Source organism: Telmatherina bonti (assembly GCF_933228915.1).
Source record: "Telmatherina bonti genome assembly, chromosome: 8".
Classification (NCBI taxonomy): Eukaryota; Metazoa; Chordata; class Actinopteri; order Atheriniformes; family Telmatherinidae; genus Telmatherina; species Telmatherina bonti.
Window position 1 is genome coordinate 26,025,945 of NC_136626.1, and position 14,505 is coordinate 26,040,449.

General features: G+C 37.5%; 1 protein-coding gene across 1 annotated transcript; it reads left to right on the top strand.

The window, feature by feature from the left end:
* The first annotated feature begins 58 nt into the window (after positions 1 to 58).
* LOC306759687 (AN1-type zinc finger protein 5) lies at positions 59 to 8,455 on the top strand. Its single transcript, XM_079245400.1, has 6 exons — positions 59 to 176; positions 1,324 to 1,524; positions 1,854 to 1,965; positions 4,717 to 4,844; positions 5,202 to 5,309; positions 8,199 to 8,455. The coding sequence occupies exons 2-6, from the start codon at positions 1,365 to 1,367 to the stop codon at positions 8,345 to 8,347; spliced, it is 657 nt and encodes a 218-aa protein (XP_079101526.1). The 5' UTR covers positions 59 to 176; positions 1,324 to 1,364; the 3' UTR covers positions 8,348 to 8,455.
* The last annotated feature ends 6,050 nt before the right edge of the window (positions 8,456 to 14,505 follow it).

The window sequence follows — 14,505 nt, forward strand, 5'->3', positions numbered from 1 at the left end:
ACTTTGCTGTGTTGGCCTGGCTTGCTGAAATGATGCTGATGAGGATGACGTCATGGTCGTTGTTTCGAATGTTGGGAGCTCGCGCAGAGTAGGAGGCCGCGCGCTCTGTTCGGGACACAACTTGTACAAATCTGAAGCTCAAGGTCGTCGACAGCCTCCGGTACCTTGAATTTCAGGTATTGTCTTTATCTTAGACTATCTAGGAGGGCTCTTGTCCTATGTTACTGTTTTTTAAACACGCTGGGAGACTGTCGCGAAGTGCATTGGTTTGGGTTGGCTGATAATGCTAGCAACACAGCTAAGGTTAGCCTGCTAAAGGCAGCATTTGTTCGATTGAAGAAAACCAAGATGTGTTCGTTGTTTGACATAAAAGACCCAGCTATTCTTATCCCTGTGGTTTGTGTTCATTGGAAGACACCGAGTGAGTTTTGTGTTTCTTTTAACGTCGGAAAGCCCAGTGTCAGACAAAACGGCCAGGGAAGCTGCTCGCTAAGGTTTCAGTGTTTGCTTTGAGCTATGCAAGCACAGGACGGCAATTGTTTTCTTCTGGGGACAGTCAGTCGGAACTTGTTCAGCTGGATTTTAAACAGTCCAGAGTTTAAGTTGGCCAAATCATCGTATAATGTAAAGGTTCCACGTTCGCGTTGGAGATATTTTCGTACAAAAACGTTCCTGCTTATGTTCCTTTTAAGGCAAGTTTATCCTCACCCAAACATCTTGGTTTGCAGCGGAAGAAACTTATCAGTCTGAGCTAACTCAGGTCTTCGCATTCTGAAACTAACCTTTGAAATGGACTCATGTCTTACTTTTCTTCTTTTTATGCACTTCCATACTCCCTATTATTTTTTTTTTAAATAAATCCCCAGCTTACTACTTTGAACACCTTGCATTGGACTTTTAATACGGGACGCGCAAGTCAAAACTTCAGTGTTGCACTGTATTAATTTTCTTCATGTTTTCTGTACATGGCGGATTTATCTCTTGTACATTTATTACAGTTGTCACAAGTTTAAACCATAATACAGAATGTTTTATAGTTTGCGTCTAACTTTAGTGTCTGAATTGAACTTAGCAACTCGGTTGATCGCATTTTACTTAATTTTATTTAAACTTATGAATCGTTCAAACAAACTTTCATTGCAGTTGAAAATATATGTTTGTTTTAGGCCACAATTGTCATCTTTCAAACTTAAAATATGTTCAATTATTTCTTGATGGTGCCATGCTTATCTCCAAGCTCTTTTACCTGGACAAATAAAAAAATCATGTAGTCCTATTTGGACCGATAGCAATTTGGACTGACTTCTGCTTCCACTTTTTTAGGAATATCCTCTCCCACCCCCTTAGCCCCCTTCTGTCAGAGCATGGCTCAGGAGACCAATCAGACGCAAGTGCCAATGCTTTGCACTATGGGATGTGGTTTCTATGGTAACCCCCGCACCAACGGCATGTGCTCTGTCTGCTACAAGGAACACCTGCAGAGACAACAGGGAGGGGGGCGATCCAGCCCCCCAGGAGAGAAAGGTAGGAATATGGGGCAGACAAAAGATGTGCTGGATATGGTTATAAAAATAAAAAATTAAAAAAAAATTAAAAAAAGAACTTGACTTAAAAACTACAGGTTTTCTAGGAACTCAATTTTGGGGATTGGAGAACAGGGTTAGCTGCCTAAACTAATGTGGGAAAGCAAAAGAGGGACATTGTTTTCTGTTGTCACATTTATTTAAAATACATTCAATTCTGGTAGACAAATGCAGGAAGTACCGTATAATAGGATATTTGAAGTCAAATGAAAAATCATCTCTGAGATTATATAAAATGTATGGTGTCTGACTGTCCTTTCCTCTACACAGCTGCTACATCACCGTCAGGTTCACCAGGATCACCTGGTGTGACTGCAGAGGACACAACCTCAGAACTCAGCACAGAAGTAGCAGGAACCTCACCTGAGGAACAAGCAACTAGGTATGTTGACTGTCTGCTGACAAATTTGCAAAATCCTGTTGTGTCACAAAGAGGTATTTCAAAAGTTGAGTGTTAATTGTAATGAAACTCAACAATAATCCTGAATACAATTTACAGATTTGACCATTTTAAAGAATTGTATTAATTGTATTATAAGAGTTTAATGTCTTTGCATCATTGGCACTAGTCTATAAATATTCAGTGTAGGCAATTTATTTCTAAAAGCTATTTTCAAATGTTTTTAAAAATTTTGGGGAGGGGGGGGGTTTGTCTTTTCAACATTTTTTAATACAAACCTCTACTACAAGGATTTAGTGGTTTGTAAAAGCAAAAAATGCACATTATGTCACAATGTTAGCTATGAAATTGAAGATAAAACAGCTGAAGAGTACTGTACACCTAGCTCTAGGGCCTGCTAAAAAAAAAACTGCAGTGTAATGCTTAATTATGGTTACAAGCTGAGACTTTTTTGTTTTGTTTTTTGTATTCTGTTGTTTTTCACCATCCGATAAGATTCTGCTTACAATTAGCTTTAACTAAGCAAGTTATTTATTTATTTTTATTTAATAATTTCTTTTTTTATTCAGCTCCACTCAATTTCACATATTTGGTCCCCTTCAAATTCCTGGTTCCATTTAGTCCCACAGTCTTAAGTATGTAACAGGCAACAGTAGAGAGGAAGCATCTTTTTCTTTCTGAAATGATACACCATGTTGGGATTGTTAAGAAAAAAATCAGATAGAATTGGCTATAAGATATTAATAAGTCTTTACCATAAAGCCCAGGGGCTTCTTGCACAAAGGATTGCTTTCATACTGAAAGATGGTATACAACCAAAACTGGGAAAGTACATAAGCCCAAAAAATCTCAGATTGATGAATCTGTACATGTGCTTATTTTTTGATACTTCCAAAGTGACTTGGGCACCTGGACCACCTTGTCTCCTCCCATTTAGAAATGTGTAATAGGGCTGGGCGACCTGCCCTTAAATCAGTATCACAATTAATGGAAGAGGTTACATCAATTTCAGTTAATTAGCAATTATTTCAGTATCATTTATTTGTAGCCCTCATAGCTAAATTAAATGTTTTGTTGCAAATATTTTCATAATAGAAGAGCAGATGTTGAAAAGTGAAAGAAAACACAAACACTTAAAATATAAACAGTTTATTTAATTTTTTTTTATGTATTTAAGAGAAGTCTCAATTTACAAACAATTTAAATAATTAACATGACCAAGATCACATTGATTATTGGTTCTGAATGTTGGTTTTGATTAATTTTCTATCAACTGCCCAACCCAAAGATGCAAATACATTAATACATGTCATCCTTTCAGTTTTACCCAGCTAAATATGAGAAAAACGCCAGAAATATCAGACAAGAAGTATTTAACAGATTATGAAACTGATGTGGTTGATTCAGAGGTGGAAGAAAGAAAAAGTAGCTTTGACACTCAGCATTTTGAAGATGTGTTGGCAGAGTGTGCTTTTTTTAATGTGTTCAGTGGCCTAATGGAGGGTTAAATGTGTTCAGATTTACTTAAATAGAATAGTTTAGAGAAGTAAACTGCATAATTCTGTTCAAGTGCTTGCTTGGTTTGATTGCTGAATGGTTTCACATGAGTTAACACAAAGCCATTCTTCAGAGGGTAACTTGAGTTTGGCTGTCTTCACTTGTCTGCTGTTGTCATGGAGCGATAGACAATGAAAAACACATAATGATCCTGTGTCTGTTGAATGGACCACCAGCACATAAAGCTCAAGTTGAGCGATGCATTTTTATTTTGTTCGATGATAGATCTTCCGTTTATGATGCTGTTGTCCATAAACACAGAGCAGTGAACTGGGATTTGGGAATGATGTCCCCAATCACTTGGCTTATAATACAAACTGTTACAAGAGAATTCTGGACAGAAAATGCTCTATTTTCCCCAAGTTGAGCCATTTGTTCCCAGCTTGATGACATTTAGGAATAATTCGTACTTTATCTGTGCGAAAAGAAGCCAGATAGCTGTGCACTGAACATTACATGTATTTGGTGTCCAGTTTCTGAATGCTCTGTGTTTGCCTGGTAGCTTTTCTCTCTTTAAATGACCTGCTCAGTGCATTTCATGTAAAAACTCATTAAACATGCTGAAACACATCAGTGTGGTTCAATCAAAATGACTGTGCAGGAAAACAATTGAAAATGGCAAAATATTTAGTCCCTTTTCCATTTATCTAGTAGAAACCAAAAATGTGCTTCAATTTCAGCATGATTTTACATATCATTTAAATATCCCCGTATCTAAATTGTTGGTTAAATTTGGGTTATGTTGCTTGCAGTCTTACCCAGTAGTCAGGAGGTTCTCTGCCATGCATATCATAGGCATAAATGTTCAAGGTTATGTTACGATAGCTCTTCTTTTTAAAGCCTAATTGTGGTGCAGGTATAGTAAGGCAAATGAAATTAAATAACAGATATTTGGTATTTATGACTCTGAATTTTAATTAAATTTCCAAATACGACAAGTGCAAGCCACATTTCATGCTGTAATAAATACATTTACATCCTAATTAATGGCTCAAGTGATTGATTCAAAATGTTTCCATTAATATCACTTTAATTTGTTGATATGGAACCTGCTATTTGAAATAAAAGTAGTGCAGTTGAACTGGAGGTATCTCTCATAACTACTTTTTCTTTTAGCCGGTTTCATCTCTGTGTGTTTGTGATTCAAAATGTATTAATCTCTGTCTGTGATTTCAGTCCCAGCTCTCCGAGCCCAGTAACTCAACAGATGACAGCTATGAGCATCTCCCAGGATTCAGGAACTGTAGACTCTGATCGAGCAGAGACTGAGGATGGAGAAGAGGGGGGTTCATCAAACAGCACAGGTAAGGAAAAAAAAATAAAACACTGTGATATTTATATAAATCAATCCATAACGATTATCTATATAATGCTGTGGAGCACAGTGTTAATTAAACAAATAAAACTGGTGAACAGGAGAGACCAGATGCCATGTTGGTCTGTTTAGAAAGATATTGATTATTTAAAGGAATTTGTCTTTTAGTGGGATTGTGTGATGTGCTTTCTGGTAGTGAGCAATCAGTCCTTTTTTATTTGCAGAAGTCAGGACATGAACTTGAAATTTGCAAGGCTTAAATGTTCAATTTATTTATTAAATTTAGTCCTTGACCTGTTAATAGTAAACATGTTATCCCGAAAGCATTTTTTTCTTCTCCCCTTAGAGCCAGTAGGTGAAACGGCACAGGCTTCTTCTGATGGTGACCAAACTCCAGATAAAAACAAGAAAAAGAACCGCTGCTTTTCTTGCCGGAAGAAAGTGGGCCTTACTGGTGAGTGGGAACAAATCTCACACGAATTCTAACCTGAAAGTCTTTATTAACTGTTACATAGTCCAAACAGTGACTTCTAGTTTCATAGGATTTGCTTTTTCTACTTTTCCCTTTCACCCATCAGTTACAACCTCACAGTTTTATATTTCAAGGTCATCCCACATGTAAAAAATAAAAGATGCATGCCAGCCATGCCAGGAATCTAGTCACATGTGTACCTAATCAAATAACATAGCTTACATCTGTATCTTGTTGAATGTGTTTTCCATTCATATGTAATGTTTTCTCACCCTTGTGAGATGACGGAGGCAGCTGGTGCCTTAATCTGTGGCCACAGTTTTATGAAAACATCAACATGTTGAATTCAAGCTCAGGACTGAAGCTTTGTTGCACATTTAGTGGTTAAACAAGCTCAGTTATCTGTAACCTAGATATTCAAAGTAATCATTAACATGTCATGGTTTGTATTATTTTCTCATTTTTTTACACATTTGTGCAAACACCAACAGGTTTGTGATCCAACTGGCAACAGTCTGCTTAACCCCTTTGTCCTGGGGAACCCGATACTGGGCCAAGTAGCTGTATGCACCATTTTATGTGTGTTTTTAAAAAAAAAAAAAAAAAAATCGGCACGATATGTGGGAGTATTTTCTGTCAAATATTTTTCAAACATCACTAAATGCCACTAATTCAACACCTGACGTCTAGTTTGTCAACAAAGTACAAGTTTTCTAACAACTTAAAAATACATATGCATCAAAAAACAGTGCCATTAACATGAGCTACAAAACGCAACATAACATGATCCGTTCACTCCACCCCAGTGTAATGGGTATCATATGAAACATAAAAGCTGTACTTTTAGTTGATGCCAAGTATAAGCTTATCTGGGCAGATCACCTCACATCAGCATAAAAACAAACCCAACATTCAGATTTCACAGCCAGCATATCAGATTGCATGTATATGTCACAGTATTTCACTGAATCCCCAAACTATTCCAGCCAGAAGCAGGGTCTGAAATTAACACTCCTCAGCTGCTGAAAATGCGAGTAAATATTCCTTTTGGCTAGTCAATGTCAGAGGGGTCTCCGCCGCATGGCGAGGAAATGTTTATACCAACTTTGTTAGCGTGCGATGTGTGCGTCTTTATTGACAATCTCTGCATGTATATGTGTAGCTGTTGTTGTAATGGTTGTTGATTAAAAAAAAAAAAAAAAAAAAAAAAAAGAGTGGGACCTCCTCTTCTTCCCTCCTGGCTATAAGTAGTGTGGTCGAGAGGAATGCCATGCAACAAGTTCTCTGCATGTGTATCTCCTGTCGTGTATTTTATGTTTGAGCAATGTCGGCACCCACCAAGAATTTAGGAGAGGAATCCTGGATCCAAGGGAGAATGTCCGAATCAACAAACTTTGTCATGTTTTTAAGTTTTTATATTGGTAGATTTTCTATGCTCCTTTGCTGTCTGCATGTATCAAAGACGTTCATCTCGCATACAGATACACATACAGATGCAAACGCATGTGCCCATCGCACAAGGACACCTCCTTGTGCGTTTAGCGTCAGTATGTGAATATTTTTAGCAGGATCCAGGCAGCTTTCAAAAAGACAGCACAGTGAAATGGAGAATAAACCAGCAGTCTCAACCAGAACATTCAGTGAAAGAGGTGATATGGAGACGGTGGCGCTGTAGGACACTTCCTGTGTCAGAATGTCCACACTAGTCCTTAACCCCTCATTTACTACATAAGGCTATATAGCAGACTACATAGTGCACTCGTTTAGTTGGCGTTTCGGACACAAAGCTGGCTATTTTCTCCTCGTCGCCAATTGATGAACTATCACCAAGGCAACCACCAGGCGTTGCTCCAAATCCAATTCAACCTCGTAATTTTTATTCTTTAATTGTTGCTAATGTATTCAACAAATAAGGACATAAAAGAAATGATCTGTAGTTTTTTTTAAACAGTTTTGACGTTTGTGTCACTTAGGCCACTTTGAGCTCCTGCTGCAATGCATTGTGGTCTATATTGACTAGTCTAGTGACCATTGATGCTCACTCCTTTTCAAGATGCATTGTGGGTAATTTTGAGTGCACTACTTTTTACTCTCTGGACATTCAGACACCCCTAGAAAATGGCGTGACCACTATCTAGGGAATTGGGTGGACATTCGGACACAGACACAGTCAGATTTCCGATGGTCCAGCTGTGTTTTCCAGAGATCAAGCAGTATGATCCCACTAAGTCTGTAATACTGTAATGCCGTGGCACCAGGACTGTGTCAGGAGCAAGAGGCCACACTTCATGGACTGTGTGAAGCAGAAAGAGTAGAGCCAGGAGACTGAACTTAAAAGGTTTCCGTGAATAAATTCTGATATTACCATTTCACCAAAAAAATGTTTTTTTCTTGTTAACTTGCTGTGACTTTCTCTAAGTTGCATCCAACATGATTTTGTATTATAACAATAACATGCTTAAAAGTATATGTTTGTAAAATAATAATATATTTTTGCAGTAAAAAATATGCTTGACCAGTGAGCCAAAAAGTTCATTTTAGACACTGGCCAGAACCAATATGTTTTATTTCCTAACTATTGTGGTCATTTTAAGTCTGTCCATATAATTCTTAAACCAAAATATCAGTAACCCAGAAGAATCTTTACCTGCAAAATTTGGCTTGAACTTCCCAGACTTGGTCTGAATTACTAAACTTTATTTATCTCCTAGATTTCATAAATTATCAAACATTACTTTTGCTAATAATAAATATTCACTATTTGTATTTCAGACTGAAAAGATTAGTACAGCAGGGTTTATACAGCATATGTGATTATGTTCATCATTAAACTTCTTTGTTTTGCTGATCCATTTGCTTTCTCTGCTTAAGGTTTTGACTGTCGCTGCGGCAACCTGTTTTGTGCCATTCATCGTTACTCTGACAAACACGACTGTCCCTATGATTACCGGAGTGCAGCTGCTGCGCGCATACGCAAGGAGAACCCCATCGTGGTGGCTGAGAAAATTCAGAAGTTATGAGGACTAAGTGCAAAAGAAAAAAAAAAAGTCTTGACTGACTTTGTGAATTTGAACAATGGCAACTGAGATGATGACACCTGATATCATGGCTTCATTTGTTCATGGTAGTCTAAGGCGGGTGGGTGGGTGGGTGATGTCTGCAGCCACAGTCCAGACACTTCCCTTACTAGCCGCCTCCTCTCTCCCTCTCTCTCTCTCCGCTAGTGACTGCAGCTAAAACTGAGTGCTTCTGTATGTGTGTATTTGTATGAAAGAGTGTGTGTGTGTGTGTGTGTGTGTGTGTGTGTGTGTGTGTGTGAGAACATTCGCTTGAGAGTCAGGGAGAGTAGTAGGGGCTTGATGGACATTTGTGTTGCCATGGGGAGGGAAGGCATTTGATTTTACCCCTTTTTGTTTCGCAACTTGGAGGGATTGTGTTTTTATTCTGTACACAATCCCTGTAGGTAGTTGAAATTAAATGGGTATAAACTGTTAAAATGTGTCGCAACCTGAATAATGACACAGAGGGTCTAGTTGCATTATAAAGAAACAGATTTCATGTATCAGAAAGATCTTTTAAGGGCTTTGGAATATAAAATTTCTCCAAGACAGAAAAATGATGTCAAGTTCTTATTAAATTGGCATTTTTTTTCCCTACAACTCCTGTATGAGTCGCCACATGTTGAACTTCAAATGCTCAGCATTTTCCAGATATGTCTATCTTTATATTGACTCATATGGATACTGGGTGCATGGACAGATATTGATGGGGGGGGGGGGCAGGGCAAACCGAGAACCTTGACATAGAGTGATTTTTTTTCTTCCTTCCCTGTTTTAATGAGCGTATGACATCAGATGATCTATATTAATATATTGTAGTTAGCTTGAATTGTGTGATTGCATTCTATTTATTTTTTATCGTTTGGTTGGTCTGTGCTGGAGGATTGGCAGCATGTGTCAGCAAATCAGTAAGATTTGCACTTTTAGGTTCTATTTAAGTAATTCCATCATTATTCTAAAACTATGGAAGGAAAAAAACACAAGCTTGATGAAGTAGAGTCCAGTTGAGCCGTTACAATTCAGATTGTGCAGTAAAATGTCCATCTGGATTCAGAGGCAAAGCACAACAAAGAGTATCGACTGCAGTGCACAAATTCAGTGCACCACACCTACTTGGTTTTGTTCAGCATTTTGGTCATTTGCAGTTTATATCTGAGCTGTATAGCAGGCTCAGAAAATTGCCTTGTTCGATTTAAGTAAGGCGTTGTGCTCTCCTTGAAAGCCTTTCTTTTATGTTTTTGAAGGATTTTTGGAGTCGGCGAAGCTCCACGTTTCTCTAACCACCAGCAGACCACTGACACATGCTGAATGAAAACTGACCTGGGTCGCAGTTATTCTACAATACAACATATGTTCTGCTCAGCCGCAGTGAAGATTGTTGCTGTGCTGCAGAGTTGCAGACTGTGCTTTTACATTGTGTTCAGATTCAGAAGAGTCCTGATGCGAAGACCGCTTCTAGCTAGCTTCTTCTAGGAAGATCTTACTTACATGCATGTGTGCAGTCAAACATACGAGTTAGTGTTTCTTGAATGCACAGTTTGAGATGGAGCTGGAATGTAAAAAGCCACACAGCAGTAGCACAACGCATGGCTGGAACCGTTAGGCTCAAGTTTACAGGACTCTACAATTTTAGTTTTATTTTTTTTCTTTTCAAAATGTAAATAACATATGGCTCCTATTCATATAGTATAACCTTAATGTAGATTTTTACCAGGTAATTGAGGTGGCGGATTAAGGTGAAGAATAGTACTATGTGTATTAAAGTGCTTTTCATGATTATCCAAAAAAGTTAAGTGCCACTACCTGCGGCGCGGCACAGATATTTTACCCCTAATATTTCCCCCTTTTATTTACCAGTTATCACATGTAATGTCCGGTGTTTTCAGTTACCAGCCCCAGCATTTGTGTCTTCACTAGGCTTTGTAGCTTCTGTTGTGTAAAACTCAAGTTTCTAACAAGACCCCTCAAGCTTTAACATTGCGAAACCCCAGTGTGAGTTTATCCTGTTACTTAAATCCATTAATAGCATTGAGATATTACAGAAAGTTAAAAAGGCCCCTGTGAAAGGTATTGAGGTTTCATCTTCATTATTAAACCTTTCCCTGTAAATATTGCTTGAATTTGATCATTAAATATTTACAAAACCTCTGCAAAGAATCACTGCAGGGCATGTATTTACAAAGCCAGTGCAGTGTTTTAGACATGCCGAATGCTTTTCCTTCTATTCAAACAATTGGATATGGAGTGAGATTAGTTCGACACAGATCTGTGCCGACACAGATCATTTACCTCACATAGGCTGAGCATCTCTAAACCTCGGACTGACTCATTTTCTCTTCATTTCACATTGAGTGGAAAATTGAAAATCAAATGAAATTTATCCTGTCTAGTGACAAGTAAATAATTGTATTTATGAGCACACTTTCTACAGGACTTTCACATGTGCTGGGTTGACGCAGAGTTATGAAACATTTTTCCTTGCAAAACATTCAGTTTTGCCTTTTCAGATGAATCCTTTCACAAAGCAAGTTTTGCAGGTGGGATGATTGTTCAGCTGCATAGATCATGGTGTTTTCATGGTTCATGCTCATTTTCTATGAACTGCTCATATCTGTGCTTCAATCATTCAACTGGTTCTCTTTTTTTTTTTTTTTTTTTTTTCTTGATAAATGTGAGCAGTTTGAATGTAAACCACCAGAATTCACGCAGTTCGTATCGTCTTATGTCAAATTGTTTCAGTCTCGTGTTGACTGACCAGAAGATTGATGCCCAATTGTATTTCATGTGATGGACAATTGGACCACTAAATGTGTTTTGACCATTTGCGACTTTACCACCAGCATGCTCAGCCAGCATTGCTGCACTGGGTACATGTTTCTCCTCTGTTGAATAATGTTTTGCTGTCATCATTGTTTGCTTTAGCACAGTCTTTCATAATCAGCATCTTCATAATACAAATGTTTTTTAGTAAGTGATAAGTTACTGCAAGTTAAGAGGACTTGTTTAAGTCTGTTTCAATGCAGATGTAAATGCAAATAAAGATGGCTTTTTTCATTCTGTCTGTCAATGAGCTGTAGGGATGTCAAATAAAATCTACATTGTTCAGATGTAGTGTTTGTCCCTCGGCACTCCAGTCCCCCAGAAACGCCACCAGAATTTTTTTTATTTTATTTTATTTTTTGTTCTTTTAAGAGTTAGGACTGTATGATGTGTAAGTATAAAACAATAAAATCACAAAGTTTATTTTAAATTACACTTGTGTTTTGTATTCATTCATTTTCATTATTTTGTAGGTTATATTCAGCTCAATTACTCTAGACCTGCACGTCTGTGGACTGGCCCCACTTCTTTTGTGCCGTTATGGTATATTGTTTACAGACTCAGCAGAACACTGTAGCTACAAATGGTACAACACAATAGCACAATATGCCTCTGTGTGTATTGTCACAAAGTGCTGTTTCCAAAGGAAATTGTTGGATTTTTCTTCATGTAAAGAGCTGGGATGTTGTATCTTGGCACTACAGTAAGTATTCATGGAGAGGTTGTAATGGTGGGACGACTTCACTAAGTATAAACTTAGTTTTATGTTTATGTCAGTAACAGGTTGATAAAAACAAATCATATTGTTTATTATTGCTTAAAATTAAATTTGGCAAGTCTTGCCAACCACTCATTTCACTAAACCATGAATATCCGCTTCTTGATATTGAATCAACAATAAATTAAGATTTAAAAATGGGAAGAGTGTTTAAATTTATGAAACAAGTTTTATGATGTAGTTATGTAACAAAGTCTTTTGCATTGTCCTTCAGCCTAAGTTGGTGTAACGTTATCAGTTACTTTGCTATTTTAAGCTGTGATGGTAACATTTATTTTCTTACACAAGGTCAGATAATTCACTCTAAAACCAAAAGGGTGTATGCTGAAGCAATTTCTTGTGTAACACCTAGAGTCTTTTAGAAACACAAGTAAGCCAACACATTAGGAAAAATTATAGTTCAAAGCAACAAAATTACAAACCCAAGTTTCAATGAAGTTGGGACATTTTTGTAAAACGTAAATAAAAAAGCACGATTTGAAAATCCTTTTTAACCAATATTTAATTGAATACAAATACAAGTTAACGATGAAACAACTTTTATTTGAAGATATTTACTGATTTTGAATCTGATTCCTGCAACACTTTCCAAACAAGCTGGGACTGGAGCAAAAAAAGACTGGGAAAGTTTAAAAATTCTCAACACCTGTTTGAAACAATCCACAGGTGAACAATTTCATTAGAAACTATTGAGATTTATGACTGAGGACAAAAGAAGCCAAAAGGCTCAGTTGTTTACAAGCAAGGATGGAGCCAGGTTCCCCACTTTGTAAACAACAGTGTGAGCAAATTCCAACAGTTTACAAATATACAGCTGCAAGGAAATTAGGGATTTCATCGTCTACAGTCCATAATATCAAAACATTCAGAGAATATTTAGAAATCTCTGCACATAAGTGGCAAGACTGAAAACCAACATTAACTGCATGTGACCTTCGATCCATCAGACGGCAACGCATTAAAAACATGCATCAAAACCGACTTGGAAGGATATTACCACATGTGCTCAGAAACACTTCTGTATAGAGAAAGCCATATATCAACAGCACGCAGAAACGCTGCTAGCTTCTCTGTGCCTGAGCTTATCTGAGATGAACTGACACAAAGTGGAAAGTGCGCTGCAGTCTGACGAGTCCACATTTTAAATGGTTATTGGAAATCATGGACATTGTGTCCTCCAGGCCAAAGGGGAAAAGGACTACCCAGACTGTCATCGCTGCAAAGTTCAAAAGCCATCATCTGTGATGGTGTGGGGTTGTGTTAGTGCCCATGACATCTGTGAGGGCACTATTAATTCTGGGGAGGTATATACAGGTTTTGGAGCAAGATATGGTGCATCCATTCATTTCCGTTCATTTTGTTTCAGGAAGACGATCCCTAAACATATTCTGCATGTGTTAAAACAATGTGGCCTTTGTAGTAAAAGAGTGTGGGTGTTAAGCTGGCTTGCCTGCAGTCCAGACCTGTCTCCCTTTGAAAATCTAATAATCTATGGCGCATTATGAAGCGCAAAATATGACAATGGAGACCCCAGACTGTTGAGCAACTTAACTTGTACATCAAGCAAAAAATAAGAAAGTTTTTGACAAATAAAGCTTCAACACTTAGTGTCCTCAGTTCCCAAGCGCCTATTCGAGGATTGTTAAAAGGAAAGGTGATGCAACACAGTGGTAAAACTGCCCCTGTCCCAGCTCCTTTGGAACATGTTGCAGGCATCAAATTCAAATGAGTGAATATTTGAAAAATAAACATATAAAATAAAAAATAGTTTATTAGTTCTTTGAATTCAATGTATGTAAAAAAAAAAAAATAGTTTGCAAATGATTATATTCTGTTTTTATTTACATTTTAAACAACGTCCCAACTTCATTGGAACTAGGATTGTATATCAGTTCCAGTTATGAAACATCTCGATGTATCTCGTGCATCTTAATTTAACATCCATCATTTTAATGAATAATCTTATCACTTCTATCTTTCGAAATAAATTCAAAGAATCACACATTTAGTTATAGTTGCAACAAGAGGTTATGCATTTCTCTTAGCATTAATCATTTACATACTTCCCTTGGCTCAGATCATGGAAACAAACAAAATATATTATCATTAGCTTCATATCAGTGCCTTACCAGGGTTCTGGTCTTACATAAAGCTTAAGTGTATGTCTTGGTCAGATCAACAGGTGGATGTGCCAAATTTCTCCAAAGGTAAATAAATATAAAACTCATTGAGTTTCATTCATTCATTCATAATCCTAACCGCTTCGTCCAATGAAGGGTCGCAGGAAAGCTGGAGCCTATCCCAGCTGGCTTTAGGGTGAAAGGCAGGGTACACCCTGGACAGTTTGCCAGTCCATCGCAGGGCTCATTGAGTTTGAAACTGTCAGACTCTTGACTGTTCAAAGGTTAACATCCAGCTTAAGTCAGAAATGTTTAAAATGAACAGATCAAGCAAGAAATCTTGTCGTTTTGGAATTTGAGCTAATTTTTCAGTCATTCATTCAGTCACCAAATTGATGTTT

Bases quoted from the DNA above. Each gene is read 5' to 3' on its own strand.
- LOC306759687 (XM_079245400.1), top strand. From the start codon at position 1,365: ATGGCTCAGGAGACCAATCAGACGCAAGTGCCAATGCTTTGCACTATG. The intron at 1,525-1,853 runs GTAGGAATATGG...TCCTCTACACAG, and splicing joins CAGCCCCCCAGGAGAGAAAG to CTGCTACATCACCGTCAGGT. The intron at 5,310-8,198 runs GTGAGTGGGAAC...TCTCTGCTTAAG, and splicing joins GAAGAAAGTGGGCCTTACTG to GTTTTGACTGTCGCTGCGGC.